Genomic DNA, 24,988 nt, shown 5'->3' with positions numbered 1-24,988 from the left:
TTTCAACTTGAAACAACACACACATGGATTGAATGACAAGGATGAATGGAATAGAGAAAGAACACAACACACGATTTATGGATGTTCGGAGATAAAACTCATACGTCACTTCTTCTTCTCAAACCTTGAGAAGGATATTCACTAAAAATATTCAATCACACTTTACAATACGTCAAATAACCGAGGCTTATTTACTACTCGTTATTGACTTACAACTCTTACAAAGAACGAATAAAATTGGAATACACTTTTAGACAGATTCTAATATAAGAACAGTAGGCTTGATAACTTCTTTGACTCTTTTTCTCTCTTCGTAATCTCTTGATTGTGTAACTATTGCTTCTGTTCTTCAACTTTTCCTTAAATAGTGAAAATATGACAACGGTCATATTTCTCTTTCAATGAATACCTGCATGATAATCCTTGAATCTGTTTGGTTGGTCAAAAGGAGTTGCATGGCATTAAATTAGGTTGGTGCTTCACAAGGAGTAACACAGTCGGCCAGTTTGCCTTCTATTGATTTTATCAGCTGGGCGGTTTTGACAGATACTTGCTCCTTGGAGGCTGCTCTTAGACTTATACCAAAATAGGTATCTGACCACTTTGCATTCTTCTGCTTTCTGCAGTCTATCAATAAACTTGTATCAAAGAGGAAATGGCACAGCCTGCATATTTTAAAATATCATTCTGCATATTCCCAAAGTGAACCTATTGCATCAAAATAGAAACATCCTACAGTTCCATATCTTTAATTTGATATGTTGCACTTCCCATTAATTTGTACGATCGCTTAGGATTGAGCCAATAATTTGAGACGACCGGACTTCATATCGGTTTGTTGTTTCAACATCGGTTGACCGGTCTTACTACCGAAGAGTAACGACCGATCTCTGTGAAATTTCACCGATCTTGAAGTTAAGCCCAACCGATCTTCTACTAAGACTGTTGCTAAGAAGATAGATTAATTTGGGAGTTCCGGTTTGTGCCGCTTCTATCGTATCGGTTGAACGACCCAATTTGAGAATATTACCGCTCTCTGCTTTTCCTACACAAACGTTGAGTTTAGTTAAGTTATTTAGATAGTTAATTACTTATTAATTAACTATCTAATTTATCTAACATATATTCTTCATCAAATTGATTATCAAAATCAATATTATGGTTTGAAATTATCAAAACCAATATATATATAATCTGAAAACATCATTTGAAATTATCATTCATGATAATTTAAATATCCCTAAATCTAGGGATATAATTCAAATATATTTTCTCATCAATTTTCATGATAACATCATACAATCTTAATTTAAAGATATATCAATCTTAATGATTAATGAAAGATAAATATATATATATATATAATCCGATTTAAAATTTCAAAATCAATATATTTATTCCTAATTAATAATATTATTGATATGATTTGAAATTGAGAAATGATTATGTGAGGGAATTTGGTGAGGGAATTTGGTGAGGGAATGATGTGGCATAATCTTATTCGCTGAAAAAATCAAATAATTTCTCTCGTTTCTCTCTTTCCTTCCACTTTTACATTTTCCAACCAATGAAGGTGATGCCACGTCATTCCCTCACCAAATTCCCTCACTAAATTCCCTCACTCTATCACTCCTCTTTGAAATTATCAATATATATATTATTTGAAATTATCATAAATCTATACACATATATATCTTAAACCGAATGATATATATATATGAGAAATGATTAGGTGAGGGAATTTTGTGAGGGAATTTGGTGAGGGAATGATGTGGCATAATCTTATTCGCTGAAAAAATCAAATAATTTCTCTTTTTTCTCTCTTTCCTCCCATTTTTACATTTTTCAACCAATGAAGGTGATGTCACGTCATTCCCTCACCAAATTCCCTCACTAAATTCCCTCCCTCTATCACTCCTCTATATATATATATATATATATATATATATATATATATATATATATATATATATATATATATATATATATATATATATATATATATATATATATATATATATATATATATATATATATATATATATATATATATATATTCTCACAATATTAATTAGGACGGCTCTGATACCAATTGTTAAAATTATCCTAATTAGATCATAATTTAATGTGTGAGAAATTAAAATTTTAATGGCGGAAGCATACCTTAATTTGATGAATCATGAATCTTCTCTTTCTTAGACTTTGCATGGATAGAATGATTCTTTAATCTTCTCTTTCCTTATACTTTTTTATGTGGAATGGTTCTTCCATTTGATGAGTACGTTAATAGATTTCTCTCTCTGTTGATAGGGACGCCAAAGAGAAAATTTATGTACTTTAAATGCGGACCATTACCGTTATATATAATTAACATTAAGTTAGTTATTATAGTTAGTTTATTTCTAATTCAGCCCCTTCATAAAATTAGAAATGCCACTTAGGTATCCTCACTTTATATTCATAACAAATAAACCCTTAAACCATAAACTTAATCACATTAAATCACATTATTTTGCTTATATTAAATATGACAATTGCACAATTATTTATTATACTATTGACCCTAAAAATTCCAACACGAACGAGTTTATAATTTGAGTTCGAGCTTGACTCGACTATTTACCTACAAGCTCGTCTCGACTCGAAAAGTTTGAACTAAAATTAAATTTTCAAACTCAAACTCGAACTCAAACTAAATTTATTTTTAAAATGAAAATATCAAACTTTCATATCTAATCAACATTTAAAAGATGATATTTCAAAATTAAACATGAAACAATCATAACTATTCAAAATTCTAAAACATGATAGTCCAAAACATTAAACCACCATTACTAATCAAAATTCTAAAATATATAATTCCAAAATCAAAGTATCAAACTATATAAATTGTTTGAACAATTTATATATTAATCATTTTTAACTAATGTTCTTCAATCATAACACACGTATAATTACCTGCATTCAATAATATGAAGTGTTTAAGCTTAATAATAATTCATATAAAAAATACATGTTAAAACAATAACTAAATTTAATTTACATTAAGAGGTAGATATTGATAAAAAAAAAAAAAAGTATTGATATGTCTTCTCTTTAAAAAAAAGTAAAAAATCAATTAAATAAGTGATAAAGTTTTGTATGTAACATAAGAAATTAATAATAAAAACTTACTTTAGTCTTATTTTTATTCCATTTATATGTCGAAGCAATACATCCCACAAAGTAGAAATTGCATTATTTGTAGATAGTGATGAACGATAAGAATTAATGGTTTTTGTTACAGTATTAAATATTGTTTTTGAAGCCACTGAACTCACTAAGATTACTAATATGTTAGCTAAATAAATATGTTATTTAACATAAATACAACTTTTGTTACAACATTAAATATTGTTTCAATGCTACTGAACTCACTAAGATTGCTAATATGTTAGCTAAATAAATATGTCATTTTTTCATAAACACTTTATCCTGATAAATCTTTGGATCAAAATCCAAGATTTAGAATTATCCTATTAAAAATGCTATGTACAATCAAATCACTTTAATTTTACGATTATTTATTTATGATAAAAGATGGTAATAAAATATAATTTTTATAAAGGTTTATTATATAGGTTAGGAGATGTGGATTCTAATATCTAAAGACATAAAATTATCAAACATCAATTTCATGAAGAAATAATTAATCATGATGTAAGCTAATTAACCGATATTGTTTTTAATTTATTAACTCGATTTGTTTTTTATCAAATATTATTATATATATATTTAAATTATTTGAGTGAAAGTATATCAATAATATATTAACTTATATAGCAAGAATCTATTGATTCTAAAGCCAATGAACTCAATGAGATTACAAAATGTTAGCTAAAGAAAAATGTTATTTGTCGTAAACACTTGAACCTAATAAATTTTTTGATCAAAATTCAAAATTTGAATCATCAAAAGTACTACGTGAAATAAAATAACATTAGTTTATACTTTACAATTATTTAATTATGATAAAGATTCTAACCAAATATATTTTTTTATAAACGCTTATTATATAGGTTAAGATAAGAGATGTCAAATAAGGATGCTAAGACATGTAAATTTTAATATTTATAGACATAAAATTATCATACATAGGAAATTTAATTGATCAATATATAAATTTATTAATTAATCAATAGTAATAGTAATTCTATTTACTTTTTATATATTATATTATATATTATTAATCTTATAAATATATTTTTTTCTCTCTATGTATTATATATAATATATATATTAACATTTCTCTCCATATTATATATAATATATATATATATATACTAATATTTTTTATCTCTTATTATATATAATATATTAACATTTTTTTATCTCTTTCAATATTATATATAATATATTAATTATTATATCTCTCATATTGTCGCCGTTTTATATCCCTGACCCTTTTTTCTATCCCAAATATTACACTTTTTAAAAAAAAAATTAATTTTTCTATCATCAATCCAAAAACCCTATTGGGATATAAATTGAAAATCATCTCAGAGATTACATCTTTGATGCCCTTAAACATATTTTATTCTTTTTTAGTGTCTTACCATAATATATATAATATTATTTTTTATATTCATTCATGAACGATCTATATAAACATAAGTTTCTCATAATACATAAAAGCATGAACAAGACTTACCGATTAGTTAACCGACAAAAGAGTTTTTTCCTTTTTTGTCGCCGAATTTTCTTAAAATAAAAAGGAAATTAGAATTATTTAAGAACAAAAATAATAACGATAGTAGAAGTGAAAATATATTTTAATTTACATGTAGGTCTCTTGTGAATTAAGGAAAGAAATTAGGTAAGTGAGAAATAATATGAAAAATGAATTACCTATTATGAATTAGTAAAAGAAATGGTGAAAAAGAAGACTCAAGTAGGATATGATGATACATTATAAATTAAGGTTTTATTTTTTTAACTTTTAAGACAATATGATATAATAATATAGATTGTGAGTCTTTCATATGGGATTTGAAAAGAGAGATAGAGAAACAAATATTTGTTTTAAATTTTAAGTTTTAATATTAAAATAAATAAATAATATATTATATATTATCAAGATCGATAAACCAACGATGATTTATTATATGAACTCGGGCTCGACTCGAATATTAAACGAGTTGTCTCGAGCTCGGCTCGAACTTGGTCAAAGTCAAGCTCAAGTCGAACTTTGAACGAGCGGTTCGAAAGTGACATGACTCATTTGCAGCCCTTACTAATCATGGCTCAGTTCAACGCCGAACATGACTTTATTCAGCGTTGAATATGATATTCAGAACTGAAAATTCAATTTTTTTTAATATAACAATAATGATGAAGCGTTGAACATGGTTCAGTGAAGCGTTGAATATTTTTCAATACATGATTCAACATAAATTTTAAAACATATTTGTCTAAATACATATAACTTATAGCTACAAAACAAAAAGGTAGAAATATGAATATTGGTTTCGATAGTAGAAGCAAAACACTAAAAAGTTAGAAATAATTTACTTTTGAAAATTTTCAACAAACGTGTTGAATGCAGTTATAAGAACGATATCCTAAAAAATAAAGTGCATAACTTGTTATTTTTGCGACATAAAATAGGGTTACGAATGTCAAAATAGAAATAGTGTTGAATGCTTACCATTTTTAAATGACCAAAGATAAATAACGAGTATTTTCAAACGACAATAATGGCGAGAAGACAGAAGAACGATGACCCAGAGTTTCGTGGAAGAAGAACAAATTAAGAGAACGGTGATCTAAAGTTTCTTTACAAGCTGAAGAAGAGATGAATAAAAGAATCTGAAAAAATGAAAATTACGGAAGAATAAGAATATGAAGAGGTGGGAAAATAAAAAATAAAAATAAAAAAGGGTGACAACGTAGCCACGTAGATTTTTTTTTTCTTTCATTCCCAACTCGTTACTTTAATAATTTCTAAAAAAAAATTCAATTCTCACAAATATAACTTTGATATAATATTTTTTTAAAATTGGGTGAAGTAAATGTAGGCATGGGAAAAACACTTCATTTTAGTGAAGCCTCCCTTTCCGCCGCCACATGAACCACACAAAAATGTTTTGTAATTCAAAATAAATGATCTTACTACTGTTATTTGTGTAGAAATCAATGATACTGAGAAAGGAGACGATTGAATGTGAGTCTAGGAGACAATGATTATTCATTGGGCAGGCACCTCATTATCGACTCATTTTAGATATTTGGAGTCCAAACAAAATAGAATATCAATCTTTTATTTTTTAAATAGTTCTCTTTATTTTTTTAATTCGAACGAATAGGGCGAAGATGGTATTTGTATTTCCCGTTTCAATTTCACACCGATTATGCTTCGAACACTAATAAACATAATTAAATATATAATATTATCAATATATTTATTTATTTTTCATATTTTATTAGATTTTAAATTTATGTCTGGTATCTTAATAGTATAAAAAGTGTTTAATAAGTCAAAGATTTTAAATTTATAATTTTTTTATAAATACATCTCTCTTTATAAAATTCGGTTCAAATAAAAAATTTAAAAATTAATTATAAAACCAACAAATCTTTGTAAAATTTTGTTTATTTGTAACAAATCGATTCAAGTCGGGTCTTATATCTATCTGATTGAAATTATAATATAAGTTGAAAAGATATCACTCATAAATTCCAAATATATATCTCCCTAAAATTTATCATCTGAAAGCAAACGAGTTTCATTTTTCTCTTAAGATAAAGATTTTCAATATTTTTATATATTATTTTAGAAATAATTCTTTGATTTTTTATTAATTCAAAATATTGGTACATGTAAGATAAGCTACTAAGATAGGTAAGTTTAATAGAAATAATTTTAAAAGAGAAATAACATTGATTTTTTTTAATAGTGGTTCTCCATTCAAATGAAAGATGATAGATTCTCATAACAAGTTCATAGCACTTTGAGAATGTTGGGAAAAAAATTTCCTTTCTAGATTTTGAGATTGATTTAAGTTTGTTAGGAAACTAATAGATAATTTTTTTAATATGATTTGGTTATGTTAGGTGCTAACGTGTAATTTGATGAGATATAAATATCATTACAAATATTTTTTTTTAATTTGAATATATGTTCTTATATTTTAAATTAAACTTTTTAAGCAATTATCTGTTCATATTAATACATCCATAAAAAATAATAATGTTTTAATACTTTTTTTCTAAGTAAAATTGAGATACGTACACACCTCCTCCAAAATTTAATAGTGTGTACTGTGTAGTTATACAGTTTTTGATTAAACATATTATATGACAGATAATTTAAAAATATTTAATTCGTAATAAATAAAATATATCTTTTTAAATTGAAACTAAAAAAAGTCAATCAAACTAAAATAAATATAATAATACATCAAATCATAAATTTTACAATATTTAAATTATGACTAAGATATATTCTTAAATAATAAAATTTACTTTAATCATTAAAACATGATAAAATATAATAATTTTCAAATAAGTTACAGTACCAATTAGAAAAAGAAAACAATAAAAAATTTATAATAAATTCAAATTAAAAATATTGATTTTTTGTTAAAAATATTTAAAGGGCGATAATATATAGTAATAAAAAAAATTTAAAAATAAAATAAATTTTATTTTAGTATTTAGATTAATAAATTAAGTGACGTGATAAATGCAAATAATATTAAAAAAATATTTAATAAAGTTAAAATTATTTAAAAAGTTTGAACTAAACAAAACAAAAATAAATGAATGTTATAAAATTTTCAATTGAATTTATTTTTAAAAAATGATATAAAATGCATTATCTTGTTTTTAAACATATTTATGAGCAACAAGACATACTTTATTCAATTAATACAATGGAGGGTAATCATTTCCATTATAAATTTCATGTTCAAGATTGGCACTAAATGTTGATCAAGATTCATCAACATTTTCAATATCTTTCCATAGAATCATCTCTTTAACCGTCTATTTTTTTTTTTATAAACTCAGAGGTCATTGCTATCTAAATCTAGAACTTGTTAATCTTTGTTCTTAAGATGCTTTGAATCCCAAAAATTTGTTTGTGGACCAATTCACGGCAATATATGATTAATGTCACTTAGTGTCGGCCCCGAGGTTTGGGATGCCCTAGTCCCGATAAAAAAAAGTTCAATTTTTTGATTTTGCCCTAGATTTAGTAATAAAAATTAATTAAAAAAATATTATTTTTGGTGGGATTTAAACTCCTCACTCAAGCAAAATTCTAAGTTTGTATTTTAAATCACTGTGCTACAATATTATAGGCTTAAAGATCATATATTTATCTATATATCTTATATATTTTTCTATATATAAATTATATATTTTATTAAATGGGTTTTCCTGGGGAGTGAGCTGCCCTAGCCCGAGTGCTTTCCGGGCTTACCCGGGGTCGACCCTGAATTGTCACCCTCACCAATTTGTTCACTTTCATTAGAGCCTGCTTCGATCTGGGTTGTGAAAAAAAGTTAATATCTTCCATAGTATAGCAAGAAAATAGTAAATCAGACACACCATCTGAAACTATCTTTTATATGATTTATGGTTTTCTTATTAATTTATTTAATTTTATGTAATATATTTTATTTTAGTTTATGATATTTATTTGAATTATTTATTTTAGTATGTTTAATTTAAAATATATATTATATTTATAAAATAAGTGTGTTATTTTAATATTTATATATTATATTATATTTTAATATATAATATTTAAAGTAATTTTATTTTAATTATTTAATTAAGTATTATTAACCTTAATAAGAATATATATAAAATGAAGTAATTAATAAATTTAGAAAAGAAAATGTACAATTACTAAGTTAGTTAATGAATTTATAGGGAGAAATAACTATATTTAGGAAAATGAGAGAACATAAAATGGTATTATGAGAAAAAGTACTCCCAATAAAATACACAATAATATATGTAAGATTTGGGGAATCATTTTTGACACATGACTAATCATGCATTTTAATGCATTTTAACAAGCAAAGATTTTAACATGCGCACTTGCTATAAAATGGTCCTTTGATGATAGCATGCATACCCAATGTAAGAAATATACATCAGGAAACTTAAGGCTTTTTCATCGTATATGAGATCCTCTGCTCCCCCACCAAACCTTTATTCCCTTTCATAGGGGAGGGGTAAAATTAGAAAAAGAAAAAAATGGTTTTTTTTGTTAGGTCGGAGCAGATGATCCCATATGCTTCTTTCAGTTCACCCGAGATGTCTATTTCGGAGGGACGACGATTCCTCTCACATGGATGAGGGAAAACAGTAAGTTTATTTTAGTAAAAAAATTATCTATTTTGTCCCCCTCTCATGTGAGATAGGATTGTCTTCACAAGTATAATTTTGTTGTTTAACAAATCTAGAGCTAAAATATTTGATAATTTTTTATTTTCTTTTATATAGTCTTAGATAATTACTTTGTACACATGATTTATAGATGTACATCCAAACAATTTTTTTACCCTAATGTATATTCGGGGGTTGACTATCATACCCTCATTTAATTATAGTGTTTTTTTAGTAAATATATAACTTAAAACCTATAATTTTTTAGATATGATCTTTTAGTATTAAACTTCTTACTAAAAAAAATGTTATTACAATAAATAATGATGTTTTAAAATATGTTTTGTCAAAATATGGATAAAAAATATGTGTATATATAATTGGTAAAGTGGATGAAAAAATGGGTTTAAATAAATATGATTAAATCATTAATTTTATTTTAGACTTATAATTTATATGTGTAGACTTATAACTCACTCCCAAAACTATTAATATGTTTAAATCTTTTACAACTGGATATTTAATTTTGTTTTTTTTTTTTAAATTACTCTTTTTTATTAAATTTTTTAGTTTATATATATATATATATATATATATTTGAATGTTGGAAGCTAAAAGAAACTAAATTATAAATTTTGATAAAGTAATGTTTGGAAATATAACTTAATTACCTGTACAATTTAAATTTCACATAATGAACAATACATTTTTATTTGTTTATTTTGATCAAAACACATGTTTTTTTATAGAAATAAACAACAAATTAAGTTGTATTTATTGGAGTGGATTTATTTTATTTTCTTGAAAAAATGATCTTAACTTTTTATACATCTTCATAAGTGAGCAAAACAAAAAAACTATATTAAATCTCATGTTTAAATAAAAATGATGAAATTCCATCCTGCAACCAAACAAGGTAAAGTATCCAAAAAAAACCTGTAACTAACGTAGCTTTCTTCATGCTGATTCGGCGGTCAATACATACTATGGAATATTTGCAGGCATCTTTTCTGCATTTTCCAGTGATTGATCACGCCTATACTTTTTCTCAAGCTCTCATTTCAGAGCACCCATTAAGAAATCAAACCCATTTCAGAGCACCCATTAGTGTTCTAATATTTCTGATTAGAGAGGAGAGAAATGGAGATGGAAGCAGAAGAAGGGTCAATTCCGAGTTTGAAGAATGAATTCCATGAAAATTGCCCTGGTTGTAAAGCTGACCAGTTAAAAGAGATGCAAAAGGGTTTTCCTATTAAAGGCTTGTTTACAATGTGGATGATTGTTCTTTGCACATGTAATATATAATATTTTCAGGGTTTAGATTATCTTCAAGTGAAATATATTCTATTTTTGTTGTGCCTTTTAAACTAATTAATGGGTTGATGATATATATATTCTTTGTTACAGCTCTTCCAATTGCATCACTTTATCCATACCTTTACTTTATGGTGAGTTTTATATTATGATTGTTTTTAAGCAAGTTAATCTTTTGCTTATCAAATGATTGATCTGTTATTTGAAGATAAGGGACTTCAAAATTGCTAAAACAGAAGAAGACATTGGTTATTATGCTGGTTGTGTAGGTAAAATTGTTATACTATGGTTGAGTTGAAGTAATTTTCACAACAATTCTATTAAAAGCTTATAAGACTATATAATATTGTAAGGTTGTTCGTTTATGCTTGGGAGAGCTCTCACGTCGGTGTTTTGGGGAGTAATAGCGGATCGATACGGAAGAAAACCAGTCATAATCATAGGAACTATCACAGTGTTTGTACTTAAAATTTTCACCAGATTTTTATAATAAAGGACCATCATTTTCTTCTCTTTTCAGTTTCAGAGATGTTGTTATGGATTGCAGGGTTATTTTCAACACTCTGTTTGGTCTAAGTGTGAACTTTTGGATGGCTGTCATTACAAGATTTTTACTTGGCAGCTTAAATGGTTTACTTGGGCCAATACAGGTAAATAAATAGCATCTCTTGCTTATTACCTCATTCTTATGGATGTTTTAAAATTTAAATACCCATGAGCAGGCATATGCTGTTGAAATTTTCAATGAAAAATATCAAGCTGTGGGAGTTTCATCTGTAAGACTTTTAAGTTTTGAACATTTAAGTTATTTGATTTCTTTTGGTTGTGTAATATTTAAATTAAGGTAATGGATTTAATGACAGATTTCAACTGCATGGGGGATAGGATTAATCATTGGCCCTGCATTGGGAGGCTTTCTTGCTCAAGTACTTCTTCTTTCTTCATTCTTGCTTCTTCTTCTTATGGAAATTAAGTTTTAAAACTAAGGATTGTTTGATCCCAGCTTAAACACTATTCTAGGAGAGTGAAGAAAGAACATTTAAACAAAATACATGTCAACCACTTGACCATATTAATACATCACTTGCAGATGCAATGCCTTCAGAGAATTTATTAATACAATGTCTAATAACAAACTCATTCAATTCTTAATGGGTTTAAAATTAAACAGGGGAGTATGAAAGTTATACTCATGTTTTTATTCATCTTCCAAACCACCCAAATTTACTATATCTTTGTCAAATTATCCAAAGTTTTTCTGTCCAAAGTCCAAACCATTAAAATTAAGAGTAAGGGTAACGAAATATTTAACGAAAGGTAGTGAATGATATCATTCTTAAGCATACTTCCTAACTAAGTATATATATTTATTTTTTCGTATTCTCAATATTTATATTTTCTCTCTCTTAAATACGATGAATTTAATAAATTTTTTTTACAATTTTTATTATTAAAAACACTTAATAATTTCTCTTTTTAAGATTTTTATTACTATAATATTCGTTTTTTAAATTATTGTACATGTCATTATAAATCTATAAATATATTTTAATTATTTTTTTCAATAATTTATTCTCTTTTCTTTATTAAAAAAATTTCTATAGTAAAGAGTTTGGGGACAAAAAGAGAATTTTTACTAAAAATTTGTTTTATATATTTTTTTCTTTTTATCTATTAATTTGTAATTATATATTTATATATTTATATATTTATATATTTGAATTAATTAATTAATTTATATATTTTAAGAGTAATAATTGAAAAAAATAATAAATTAATAAATATACATAATATAAGAGAGAATACTAAATTAAATATAAAAATTAGTAAGTAATAATAAGGAGAATGAATAAATTAAATTAATAATATATATAATATATCTTAAATATATATATATATATATATATATATTATTAAACTGTTATTTTTTTTAAAAAAATTCTTTGTCTTATTTCTCTTATTTTTTTTCCTATTTTATCTTTATTATAAGATTTATTAAAAATTCTTCAACTAGCACCTAATATTAAAACTTACTAGAGGAATTTTTTATTTAGATTAAATAGTAGTAATTTGAGTTCTATTTATTAGTTTTTAGATTAAGTTGAATCATTTATTCAAAAAATTAAAGATAGAGAAATTATTAAATATATTTTTTAAAATAATAAAAAAATTGAAGAGAGAGAAATTATTAAATACTTTTAGGTGACATGTACAATTTAAAATTAAAGAGAAAAAATGATACACTCCTATTTCTATGGTGACATTTGCATATACACATCATTTATGCTTCATTCGCTACAAATTTTTTCTCATTTCTGTTACTCTAAAATTAAATATATTCTTTAAGCATTAAATTAAAATAAACTGTATTTAAATCTTATTAAATGAGAGGAGTCTAATAAAATATGTAATTTATTTTAATAACTTTGTATAAGTTTTAACTCTTATTCTCTTGTGATATATTTTATTTTTATTTTTATTTAATATATTTTATTTTAATGTTTATGTAATATATTTTATTTTAATTTAGATATAATATGAATAAAAATGTAAGTATTTTGGAAAAATATAGAACATGAATGAATTTGAGTATAAAAACACTTTCATTTTCATTAACTCGAAGTGTTTGGAATTGTATCTTCCTAAAAAAATTGATTTATGCTTATTTAGGGATTAGGAAATTATATTTTAGTCTAATTATTTTTCTTCTTCTTCTAATTTTTCCTATAAATTGCATTCTCCTTATAATAGTTCATAATCCCCTAATATATGAAATATACTCTATATTCAAATTTCTACAAATATATTTTGTGATATTAAATTAAACAAAATGAATGTCAATCTACAGGAAATGCTAAAAGAATGTAAACAAACTTTTATTTTATTCAAAAAAGTAAATAAAGGATTCAACAAATTCTTAAATATACATATTGTACTATTAATGTCTTAGTTTAATAATTTTCACACTCATCTCATGGTATGCAAATAATTTTAGCATAACAAAGAGACAGAAAAGATCTTGATTCAACACATAAAGAGTGTCTTGTAGACAAATGTCAAATAATGGACTAATGTCATATTTTGTAGACAATGGGTGATCAATGTCAAAACTTTGGAGATTAACACCAAACAGTGAGTTGATATCTGAAGTATTGCATAGTGAAATTTTGGAGGTCTGCAAAATTTGACCTAAACTATGAACAAACAAAGCCTGCACAAAAAAAAAATAGTTTCAAAATTATAAGACCAAAATATGTAAAACATACCAGGATCATAAACAGATAAGTGTATCAAAATGAGACATAATCAATTCTAACTAGCTCTTGAACTTTTGTATTTTTCAATTTTGTTTCTTATCAGCTTATTTGTTTCTCCTTTTGGGTGTTTTCATATTTTTCTTCTAGCCTGCTGAGAAGTATCCAACTCTCTTTTCTAAAGATTCTTTGTTTGGGAGGTAAAATTGCACTTCAATCACAATGCTCATTACAAGTGGTATTTATAGATGGTTCATGATACTAAATTCCATAGCTTATGATGCAGGTTTCCATACTTTTTGCCATCCCTTTGTATATCGGTTTTTGCATTTATTGCAGCAATTATGGAAATTTGGATACCGGTATGTCATAATGTAATCTGTTTTCTTTACATCTATATCGTTCTTGTGAATTTTTACCATTTTTTGAACATTTTTTCCAGGAAACATTGCACAATCACAGTACATGTGAAAATAAGTCATTTGAAGCACTTGAAGCTATGCCATCTTCACCCACAATAAGGAATACAGAAGATATGGAAGGGGTCAAACCTAAATCTGAAAGTCTATTCAAGAATTGGCCTTTAATGTCTTCAATCATTGTCTATTGCATCTTCTCCCTTCATAATATGGCCTACTCAGAGGTTATTTGCACAATATGTTCCAAAAAATGTTAATAATTTCTTAGAATCTTTTAATGTGGAAAAGATAGTTATTCCTATTGATTTTTCTTTTTCTTTTTGTGGATAGATCTTCGCTCTATGGGCAGTAAGCCCAAGGAAAGATGGTGGCTTGAGCTATTCAACAAATGATGTGGGAATAGTTCTCGCTATCTCAGGTAACAACTACACTAAATTTAAGCAAAAGCAATATTGTTGTTTATTTACACTATTGATATATATGTTTTTAATTGTTTTCAGAATCTTTTATTTCGACTATATTCAAATTGCTTCATCGAATTTCCTTTACTAGTTGCCTCGCGATTATTTAATGAACCTAAATATGTTATTGCTATGATTATACTGTGATTATGCAATGTTGAACTTTCTCAATTAAAAAGAAAATCTGACATGTTCTTGAATAACTTTTTCAAGGTTTGGGCCTTCTAATTTTTCAATTATGTTTCTATCCATTTTTGGATAGGAAATTGGGACCGATCAGGATAGCTCGCTATTTTGGAGTAAGAAATGTCATTTTTTATGGATAATTTGATAATAGATGCATGCATTTTCAAGGCTCAATCTAAAAGAAAATTTTCTCCTTGATGATCACAGGCCTTGTCCATTCCTATATTGCAAGCTTACCCATTTATGATCTTCCTCCCTGGAATCATGCTTCCCCTGTTGCTAAACTGTGCATCTATTTTAAAGAGTTCATTTGCTGTAAGTTCACTTTCATATTTTACGATGAATTTGATATATCATAATGAACTTTCTCACATATTTCAATTTATGAATCAGGTGGCAATTATAAGCGCCATGTTCTTAATACAAAATAAAGCTGTGGTAATTTCCTTATACCCACATCCTTTTTTTACTGTTGTAATGAATAAATTCTAAGAAGCATCAAGAAGTTTAGCATATTATTTTATCAACTACACTTTAACTTGCATTGTTTTAAATGAACTACAATGTTTTTATGTGATTTAACAGCCTCAAAACCAAAGAGGAGCTGCAAATGGCATCGCAATGACAGCGATGTCACTCTTTAAAGCTGTAGGTCCAGCCGCTGGAGGAATACTGTAAGCATCAACATTTATTTGGCCACTAAATCTGTGTTTGCAATCTGCATTTATCCGATATCTTTGTTGGATGATGATAATGACAATTTTCTTCTTGCTCATTTACTAATCTGCAACAATCTGCTAGAGTTCTTTTTTATTATGTAAGATGACATTGGAGAAATTATGGAGATATAGACATGATATATCAAAAGACAAATGAATATTTTAGTTTTCTTTATCTGCATAATATATATTTTTTGTAACTAAATGAAGTTATTTTTCTGTTCAGATTTTCATGGGCACAAAAGCGTCAACATTCTGCTTTTCTTCCAGGTTACTCCAACTATTTCTTCTATGTTTTACCACAATTGCTTTGTAACCCAAAAAACTAATTTGAGATTCAATTTGTTAAAATAAGAATGATCACAACTTTCAAATAATTGTAAACTTATGATGTTCCTGATTTGGCTGAGAAGGTGTAGTTAACTGGATACACCTGAAATCAAGCCACCACTCTAGTTGATGATACAAATGTCTGATTATTTTAAAATTTGGACAGTTTATACTTTAATACAATTTTCATTAGCCCTCACCAAAGTAAGAAGAACGATTCTTTAGCCCAAGCCTCCTCCTTTTAAGGACTATGTAACTCAGAATGTATACAATGTATGAGAAATTCTTATAGTTACACTTTGTTTGTTTTCAAATATGATCACAACATCCAAATATGTCAGCATTATAAACTTTTATCGTTCTGTTCAACCAAAATACATTACTTCAAATATAAAGTTCAAGATAAAGAAGGTTGAACAATTGCTAAGACCTTACCATTATGGTTTCCAACTTTTGTAATTGCAGGGGATCATATAATATTCTTTGTGCTTAATATAATTGAGCTGATTGGAGTGCTGCTGACTTTCAAACCATTTTTAGTCAGGAAGGAATGAAGATTATTTTTCATTCTCTTGTTTGGAGAGGTCAGAATATTTTTAATAGTTGTTGAACATTTTTTTTTTGTTTCAGTTAGTGGGTAGTTTATTTAAGCTAAGGGTAGTTTTATTATTTTTTCTGAAATTTATGAATGTTATTTAATGATAAGAGTTTGCTTCCTTAATTTGCTTGAAATTTTAGTATTTTTATCAATTAGTATAAGAGCCTCAAAACAACAAAAACACGAGAATGAGAGAAAGATAATTGCGAGATTGATGAAGAACGATGGGAGAAGTGAGAAGTGACAATAGTTTCATCATACACCATGTTTCTAAATAGAAATATACTTAGATGAGAAATCCAGTTGATAGAGTGTTTCCAAATGATAAATACTTAGATGAGAAATTCAGTTGATAATAGTTTTGGAAAAAAGAAAAGAAAAAACACAACACCTTCCAATGTTTGTTGATCCAATCTTCTAACTATTATAAGATCTTATAATGATATTTTTGAGCACTCACAAAGCAATGCCTTTGCATGGAAGAACAATCATTGTAGCTATATAGACCATATTTAAAAAAACTATTTGAATTCCATCTATAATTAATTGAGAAATTTTGTTGAAAGAGTGTAGACCTGAGCACAAATTCCTTTTCAAAATTTCATTTGTCAATATCTCTATACCCTCATTTTTTTAATCCAATATTTTGTAAATTTTTATTTTTACAAATAAATTCTCATAGTAATGGTTACTATTTAATTAAAACAAAATTTCAGAATAATTTTCTAAAATTTCTTAAAAAATATATGTTTGTAGGTTTCTAAATTACCTACACATAAGTGTGAAAATCGTTGCAATCAGAATATAATCGAGAAGTTATTAACAAAAACAAATCCCTAAAAATAAAAAATAAATAAATAAATTTGTCTGACAAGTAAGGATGACAATTTAAAACCGTCCCGCGAAAACCGAATTAAATTGTCCCGTTTGGGACGGTTTTTTCCCGAAACCGAACGAGGATGGGGCGGGGATGGTATTTGTGTCCCCCGCCCCGACCCGCCCCGATTTCACCCTATTTTCACCCCGATTCTTCCCCGAATACCATAAACATAATTAAATATATTAAATCACCAATATATTTATTTATTTACTATATTTTATAAGAGTATTAAAATTATTTCTTTATAATAATATAAAGTTTTAATATATTACAATATATATTATATTAAAAAAATCATTTATATAATTTTATTGTATAATATTTATTTATTTTTTTAAAATAAAAATTATTAACGGTGCCCCGCGGGATTCCCCGAAACCGAAAAAAACCAAACGGGGTGGGGATGGTATTAAAAAAATCCCCGAAATTAAAACGGGGCGGGGATGGTAATTGCATTCCCCGCCCCAAACCGCCCTATTGTCATCCCTACTGACAAGATCTCAACTATCCGTGTCTCGCACCATATAGATCCAACACACATGATCAACCCACAACCAAGACTGACCAAATCAACAACTGAGATCACGCCAAGTCCGATCGAGTTGACTGAGTAGAGGATTCATCACCAATCACCACCAATCACCACCGACAAACGTTAGATTTTTACTTGAAAAATGAGATTTCACGATTTTGTTTACCCATTTCAATTACTTTCTTCCACATTATTGTTTCTTATCATTTATAGAATTTTCTTGGTAGTCAGATTATTTAGTTTCATCGAAATGCATTTGAATTTTAAATTCAAAAACAATTAAAAAAATGCTTGGTGGAAATCGTCTTTTGGAAAGTGATTATATTTTGGTGCTATTTTTTTACATTGATTGGAATATATTGTTGTTTTAGAGTCCAATCACATAGTCGAATAAAAGAAATGAATCAAATTTATCTGAAATCAAATATTTCTTTGTCTAACACGCCTAAAAATGATACACATTTAACTTACTTCCTATCGAATCTCGTAAAATAAAAATAAAAATTGAACGCTCTTATTGGTCGTCTCATCAAATGAGATGAGAGACCAACATATAACTCAATTTAGCTAACCTAACTTTGACTTTGTAAGAGACGTCAATTGGTTTACTAAATAAGAAACCAAGAAAAAATAATGTGTTGTTTAAAAATGCAAAATAAATAGATTATGTATTAGGTTTGGTGCTTGATTACATTTAGAAAAAAGCATCTACACTATGTCATTCGTGTCTGTCAAATAACGATATCTACTTTAAACTCTTAGCCATTTTATAAGAATACAACACTTACATCTTATTTCACCAGTTATATTTTTAAAATCTAGCCTTCAATCTCATGTGTCTAGTTTGTAAAATTATTCTTTTAGCATCCTTTTAGGCATCTATATAGTTTAGATGTAATATAATAGAGATATTAAGAATGTACCTATAGAAAAAGTGAATGATAAGTACTTGAAATTCCAATTTTTAAATTAATCACAAACAAGGTAGAAAGAGGTTCAATTTCTAAGTTTTTCTAGTTAGTTTTGTGGGCCATAGATCTTCAATGCCAAATCTTCCTCTTGTGCCCATATTGTCAACCAATCAAAATGATGCAGAATATTATATTAATAAAATTGAGTTAGATTTATTAATAATAAAAAATATTTGAAATCCAAACCCGACCCATTCTTTTCCTCGTTTCGTCTTTCTCCTTTCCATTAGTAACCCAAATTAACATTTCCCGCTCTATCACTTCATCTGCCATAATCGTTTTATATCATCAGTCCTCACCTCTTTCAATTTCACCATTTTATTATGATTTAAGATTTCTCTCTCTATACTATTCATGATTTCTTTGTCGGAAACAAGTTTAATAGATCGTAAAAACTTCACAAATCCTAAAATAGGGTTAGTTGCTCGCAAAAATAGTATGCTTGACGATTTTGAGAACTAATAAGGTTCTATTTTGTTCGTTTGAAATTTTATGTTTTGTTTGGAGAACTAACAAAATTCTATTTTGTTCATATTCAGGAAACAAACATCGACGTCAACAATAATGATGGGAGGTAACGTATTTCATTAATCGTGTAAAGTGTCATTCACATTACATCAGTTTAATGTGATATTCTCTTTACACGATAATTGTTCTACATCAGCTCTAATGTGAAGCACTTTACACGATAGATGTACAACAACTCTAATATAAAGCGCATTTTACACGATAGATGTTGTACATCTCTTGTAAAGTGTGCTTTACAACAACTTTAATGTAAAACACGCTGTACATGATAGCTGTTGTACAACAATACTAATGTGAAGTGTGTTTTACAAGATAGTTGTTGTATAACAACTCTAATGTAAATCGTGTTTTACACGATATATATTGTACAATAACTTTAATTGAGATTTTCAATAACAATTTGTTTTTACATGATATAAAATTAAGAGTGAATCTACAGTTGCCGCCGTCAATTAAATTTTCATCAAAATAGTCATAATTTGGAGAGTACTACCCCTATGTATTTTAGAAGAATTTATACCATATGAGTAGGGAATTTGAGAAAGAAGAAGATGTCTATAAGTTATATTTACCATACGCTAAAGAAATTGGATTTAGGATAAGACGTAGTTTAAAACACAAAGATAAATTAGGTTCAATACTAGATAGAGTTTGTTGTTGTAGTGCACAATGTCAACAAGTTAAAGATAAAAGAGATGTTTATGTCAAATTTAGTCGACATGAAATAAGGTTTAGTTGTGAGGTTAAAATGAGGATAAAGAGGGGAGAAAATGAAGTATTTAAAGTAGTGGACTTTTTTAGTGAGCATAAATATCCCCTTACAAATATAATGAAATCTCACTTTTATAAATGTCATAGAAATATATCTGTATTTGCAAGTTTATAAATTGAGATGACATCTAATGTGGGAATCCCTCCAAAGGTATCACATACTCTTATGGAAAAATAATTAGGTGGTAAGGACAATTTATATTTTATTCCTGAAAATTATAAAAACCACTTACGATCCAAAATAATAAGAGATTGTATGATTGAGGATACATGGGGTGTGTTAGAATATTTACAGAAAATGCAATTTGATGATCCCATTTTTTTATCATTCTATTCAATTTGATGCCAATGATTTAATAACGATTTTTCTTTGATGCTAAGATACGATCTGATTATGGATACTTTGGAGATGTTGTTTGTTTTGACACGACTTATAGGAATAATAATGAAGGTAGACCAATTGTGTTGTTTGTAGGTGTTAATAATCACAAACAATATATTATTTTTGGTGTCGCTTTATTATATGATGAAAATGCTTTGAATTTTGAATGGTTGGTTGAGACATTTACTACAACTATGTTTGCCAAAAAACGACAACTATTCTTACCGATCAATATGCGGCAATGACAAAGGCCTTATCATCAAAATGGCATGAAACTAATCATCGTCTATATATTTGGCACGGTTATCAAAATGCAGTCATATATTTAAGTAGAGTCTTTCATGAGTTCAAATAGTTTTCCAAGGATTTTACTCATATATATATGATTTTGATTGATTTTAAATCAATTATTAATGTGTCATTTTTGTCATACTCAATTGAACTTTTAAAGGATGCAAGTAATATTTACACTTTTAAGACATTCAAGTGTTTTGAACGACAATGGTTCATGTCTCACGACTGTGGTGTATAATGTTTTGAGAATGTTGATACACACAAAATATAAAATTACTCCCCACAAAAAAAGATAACGTCATATAATTACAGTTGATCAAAGTTATGATAAAATTGAGTTTAGGTGTCGGAAATTTAATTTTGGTGAGATTTTATGTTCTAAAGATATCCATGATGAGAAACATCATAAAAATTTCTATTGAGTTTATATTAGGAAGGTGGACTCAAATAACAAAAAAAAAATGGATATTTTGTAGTTATAGATTCAATGGTGAACATTTTGATCCAAAAAAACTTTGAAAATATGTGATACAAAGAATTATGTGGCTTGTCTATGAATTTAAATACGAATGATGTAAAAATGGATGACACTTATAATGATATTAAAGACATTATGTTGAGCCAATGTAAGATTGTGGATGATAAGTTATAACAAGCAATTCTGAGTGAACCACCAATTTGAATTGTTTCCGGTGCTGGTACCTCTATGAAAATCAAATGATTTAAATCGAAAAATATAGACTCTGATAAGAGATTAAAAGGTGGGTTAGAGAATAATTCAAGGAAAAGAAAATCAATAAGAAAAACAAGCTAAGTAACAATAATTAAGGTATTTTACTATTTCAGCCAGCCCAGCTACAATAATTCGGATATTTATTTGAAGTCATTATTACTAACAATTGTTTAATTGTTTTACTGTTTAGCCTTTAATTTCAATGCCAACTGTTGTTATAGTATCAACTCCACAACCTTGGAATGAAAGTTTGAGAATTGATGATGACACTCCATTTAATGTAATTTGTCATCTAAATTTTCTCAGGTAGGCTCGACTACATGCGAAGGTGAATGCCCTTCACTTGACATGGTTTCTTTAAACAACTCCTATCAATATTGAAATTATTCAAAAATTTTACAAACATTGATTAGTAGTTAAGTCTCTAATTATGCAAAGAGTTATACAGATATTGTTGTTTTTATATTTCACCTGTATTAATATATTTAACACATTTTCTTTTTGTCTTCTTTATATTATTTTTATTTAAAATGTACTTCATATGAGTGAATTTAAAAACAAAAAGGATTTGAATTGAACATTTTATTTGTGAAAATTTATGTATAACCAAAAATGAGCCACACCTAAAATCGGGTCAAGTTCTAATTGTTCAAGTTGACTCTGTAGTAATACGATCAGCTAAGCCCTATTTGGCTACCCCAGGAGCAACGGTTCATGGCCATTATGGAGAAATTATTTATGAAGGAGATACATTAGTTACCTTTATATATGAAAAATCGAGATCTGGTGATATAACGCAGGGTCTTCCAAAGGTGGAACAGGTATTAGAAGTGCGCTCAATTGATTCAATATCAATGAATCTAGAAAAGAGAATTGAGGGTTGGAACGAACGTATAACAAGAATTCTTGGAATTCCTTGGGGATTCTTGATTAGTGCTGAGCTAACTATAGCGCAAAGCCGTATCTCTTTGGTTAATAAAATCCAAAGGGTTTATCGATCCTAGGGAGTGCAGATCCATAATAGGCATATAGAAATTATTGTACGTCAAATAACCTCAAAAGTGTTAGTTTCAGAAGACGGAATGTCAAATGTTTTTTTACCCGGAGAACTCATTGGATTGTTAAGGGAAGAACGAATCGGGTGTGCTTTGGAAGAGGAAATTTGTTACCGAGCCATCTTATTGGGAATAACAAGAGCATCTCTGAATACCCAAAGTTTCATATCGGAAGCGAGTTTTAGCAAAATCTGCTCTTCAAGGTTGTATCGATTGGTTGAAAGGCTTGAAAGAAAATGTTGTTTTAGGAGGACTCATACCCGTTGGTATTGGGTTTAAAGAATTAATGGACCCTTCAAGGCATCATAATAATATTCCTTTGGAAACCAAAAAGAAGAATGTATTCGAGCGAGAAATAAGCGATAATTTGTTTCACCACAAAAAATTATTTAATTCTTGTCTTTCAAAAAATTTCCATGATATATCAGAACAGTCATTTAATTTTCTAAATGATTTTTAAGAGCGAGTTGATCCTTTTAACTAGATATATTTTTATATGTATTTGGTCTCGTCTTTTGATTTGATAATAGTAATAAATAAAATAACTAATAGAAAAGAATAACGGCTTGGTCCTGTATTTACGACCAATCTACGATAGAAGAAAAGGTTCCATCGGAACAATTCTTTATTTTTCAGGGTACCCCTTGTTCTCTTTTTTTCAAAAAGGAGGGGTAAGTGTGGGGAAAAAATGACAAGAAGATATTGGAACATCAATTTGGAAGAGATGATGTCGTCGGGAGTTCATTTTGGCCATGGTACTAGGAAATGGAACCCTAGAATGGCACCGTATATCTCTGCAAAGCGTAAAGGTATTCATATTACAAATCTTATTCGAACTGCTCGTTTTTTATCGGAAGCTTGTGATTTGGTTTTTGACGCATCAAGTAGGGGAAAACAATTCTTAATTGTTGGTACCAAAAATAAAGCAGCTGATTCAGTAGCATGGGCTGCAATAAGGGCTCGATGTAATTATGTTAATAAAAAATGGCTCGGTGGTATGTTAACGAATTGGTCCACTACAGAAACCAGACTTCATAAGTTCAGAGACTTGCGAATGGAACAAAAAATGGGTAGACTCGGCCGTCTTCCAAAAAGAGATGCGGCTATATTGAAAAGACAATTATCTCATTTGCAAACATATCTGGGCGGGATTAAATATATGACAGGTTTACCCGATATCGTAATCATTGTTGATCAGCACGAGGAATCTACGGCTCTTCGAGAATGTATTACTTTGGGAATTCCAACAATTTGTTTAATCGATACAAATTGTGATCCCGATCTTGCAGATATTTCGATTCCAGCAAACGATGACGCTATAGCTTCAATACGATTAATTCTTAACAAATTAGTATTTGCAATTTGTGAGGGTCGTTCTAGCTATAGAATTAATCCTTGATTAATAATAAAAAATGACTTAGGAAACTCCAAAGTCGGTTACTATTTCTGAATCTTAAAAAAACAAAGAGATACAAACTGGGGATATTCATTATGGGATTAGTAAGGGATTGCTTGATATTCAAAATAGACAATTCAAGCGGACAAGTTAAGTTGAGAAAGAGCTGGTTGAATCAAAATTATTTCGTTTTAAATTCTATTTCTGTCAGAGGGCAATATGAATGTTCTATCATGTTCTATCAATACACTAAAAGGGTTATATGATATATCTGGTGTCGAAGTTGGCCAACATTTATATTGGAAAATAGGAAGTTTCCAAGTCCACGGCCAAGTACTTATTACTTCTTGGGTTGTAATTGCTATCCTATTAGGTTCAGCCACTATAGCTGTTCGAAACCCACAAATCATTCCAACTAGTAGTCAAAATTTCGAAGACTAAACTACTACTCCTAAGTCCACTTGTTGAAAAAATATATAATCTAAACACACGATAAAATAAGATATAAAGATAAAGTGGTAAAAAATAATAAAGAACACAAGATATAACGAGGTTCGACCAACAATGCCTACATTCTCGAAGAGTCGTCCATTCTATTGATATTCCATAGAATAATGGTCCATGTAACCCTATGTTATAATGTGTCTATTTATAGGAGTACATCAAAAACGACTAAACTACTACTCCTAAGCTCAATAAAGGCTAAAGTCCATTACAATATATAAACTCTAATAAAATATGAGCCTCAAAACCCAACAATCTTCACCTTGAGCGAATACCACAC

The 24,988-nt window shown here is 27.7% G+C and overlaps 2 protein-coding genes across 2 annotated transcripts in view; both read left to right on the top strand.

Moving 5' to 3' along the window:
- LOC124942389 (protein ZINC INDUCED FACILITATOR-LIKE 1-like) overlaps positions 1-16,618 on the top strand; it is a 39,835-nt gene extending 23,217 nt beyond the window's left edge. Inside the window, exons 3-19 of the mRNA XM_047482893.1 lie at positions 10,511-10,675; positions 10,789-10,829; positions 10,904-10,964; positions 11,049-11,151; positions 11,243-11,345; positions 11,418-11,471; positions 11,559-11,621; positions 14,100-14,149; positions 14,236-14,311; positions 14,392-14,592; positions 14,699-14,786; positions 15,043-15,128; positions 15,223-15,330; positions 15,409-15,453; positions 15,601-15,689; positions 15,961-16,004; positions 16,530-16,618. Of these exons, the coding sequence (XP_047338849.1) occupies positions 10,511-10,675; positions 10,789-10,829; positions 10,904-10,964; positions 11,049-11,151; positions 11,243-11,345; positions 11,418-11,471; positions 11,559-11,621; positions 14,100-14,149; positions 14,236-14,311; positions 14,392-14,592; positions 14,699-14,786; positions 15,043-15,128; positions 15,223-15,330; positions 15,409-15,453; positions 15,601-15,689; positions 15,961-16,004; positions 16,530-16,618 (1,466 nt within the window). The remainder of the gene's footprint in view (positions 1-10,510; positions 10,676-10,788; positions 10,830-10,903; positions 10,965-11,048; positions 11,152-11,242; positions 11,346-11,417; positions 11,472-11,558; positions 11,622-14,099; positions 14,150-14,235; positions 14,312-14,391; positions 14,593-14,698; positions 14,787-15,042; positions 15,129-15,222; positions 15,331-15,408; positions 15,454-15,600; positions 15,690-15,960; positions 16,005-16,529) is intronic.
- Positions 16,619-23,493: 6,875 nt separating this feature from the next.
- LOC124919732 (30S ribosomal protein S2, chloroplastic) lies at positions 23,494-24,380 on the top strand. Its single transcript, XM_047460056.1, has one exon. The coding sequence runs from the start codon at positions 23,497-23,499 to the stop codon at positions 24,205-24,207; it is 711 nt and encodes a 236-aa protein (XP_047316012.1). The 5' UTR covers positions 23,494-23,496; the 3' UTR covers positions 24,208-24,380.
- The last annotated feature ends 608 nt before the right edge of the window (positions 24,381-24,988 follow it).

This window comes from Impatiens glandulifera, chromosome 1 (assembly GCF_907164915.1).
Source record: "Impatiens glandulifera chromosome 1, dImpGla2.1, whole genome shotgun sequence".
In the NCBI taxonomy this organism is placed as follows: domain Eukaryota; kingdom Viridiplantae; phylum Streptophyta; class Magnoliopsida; order Ericales; family Balsaminaceae; genus Impatiens; species Impatiens glandulifera.
The sequence above is the reverse complement of the archived record's forward strand: the minus strand, read 5'-3'. Positions and strand labels throughout refer to the sequence as shown.

What these genes read in the sequence shown, in the direction of transcription:
- LOC124919732 (XM_047460056.1), top strand. Translation starts at nt 23,497, where the DNA reads ATGACAAGAAGATATTGGAACATCAATTTGGAAGAGATGATGTCGTCG.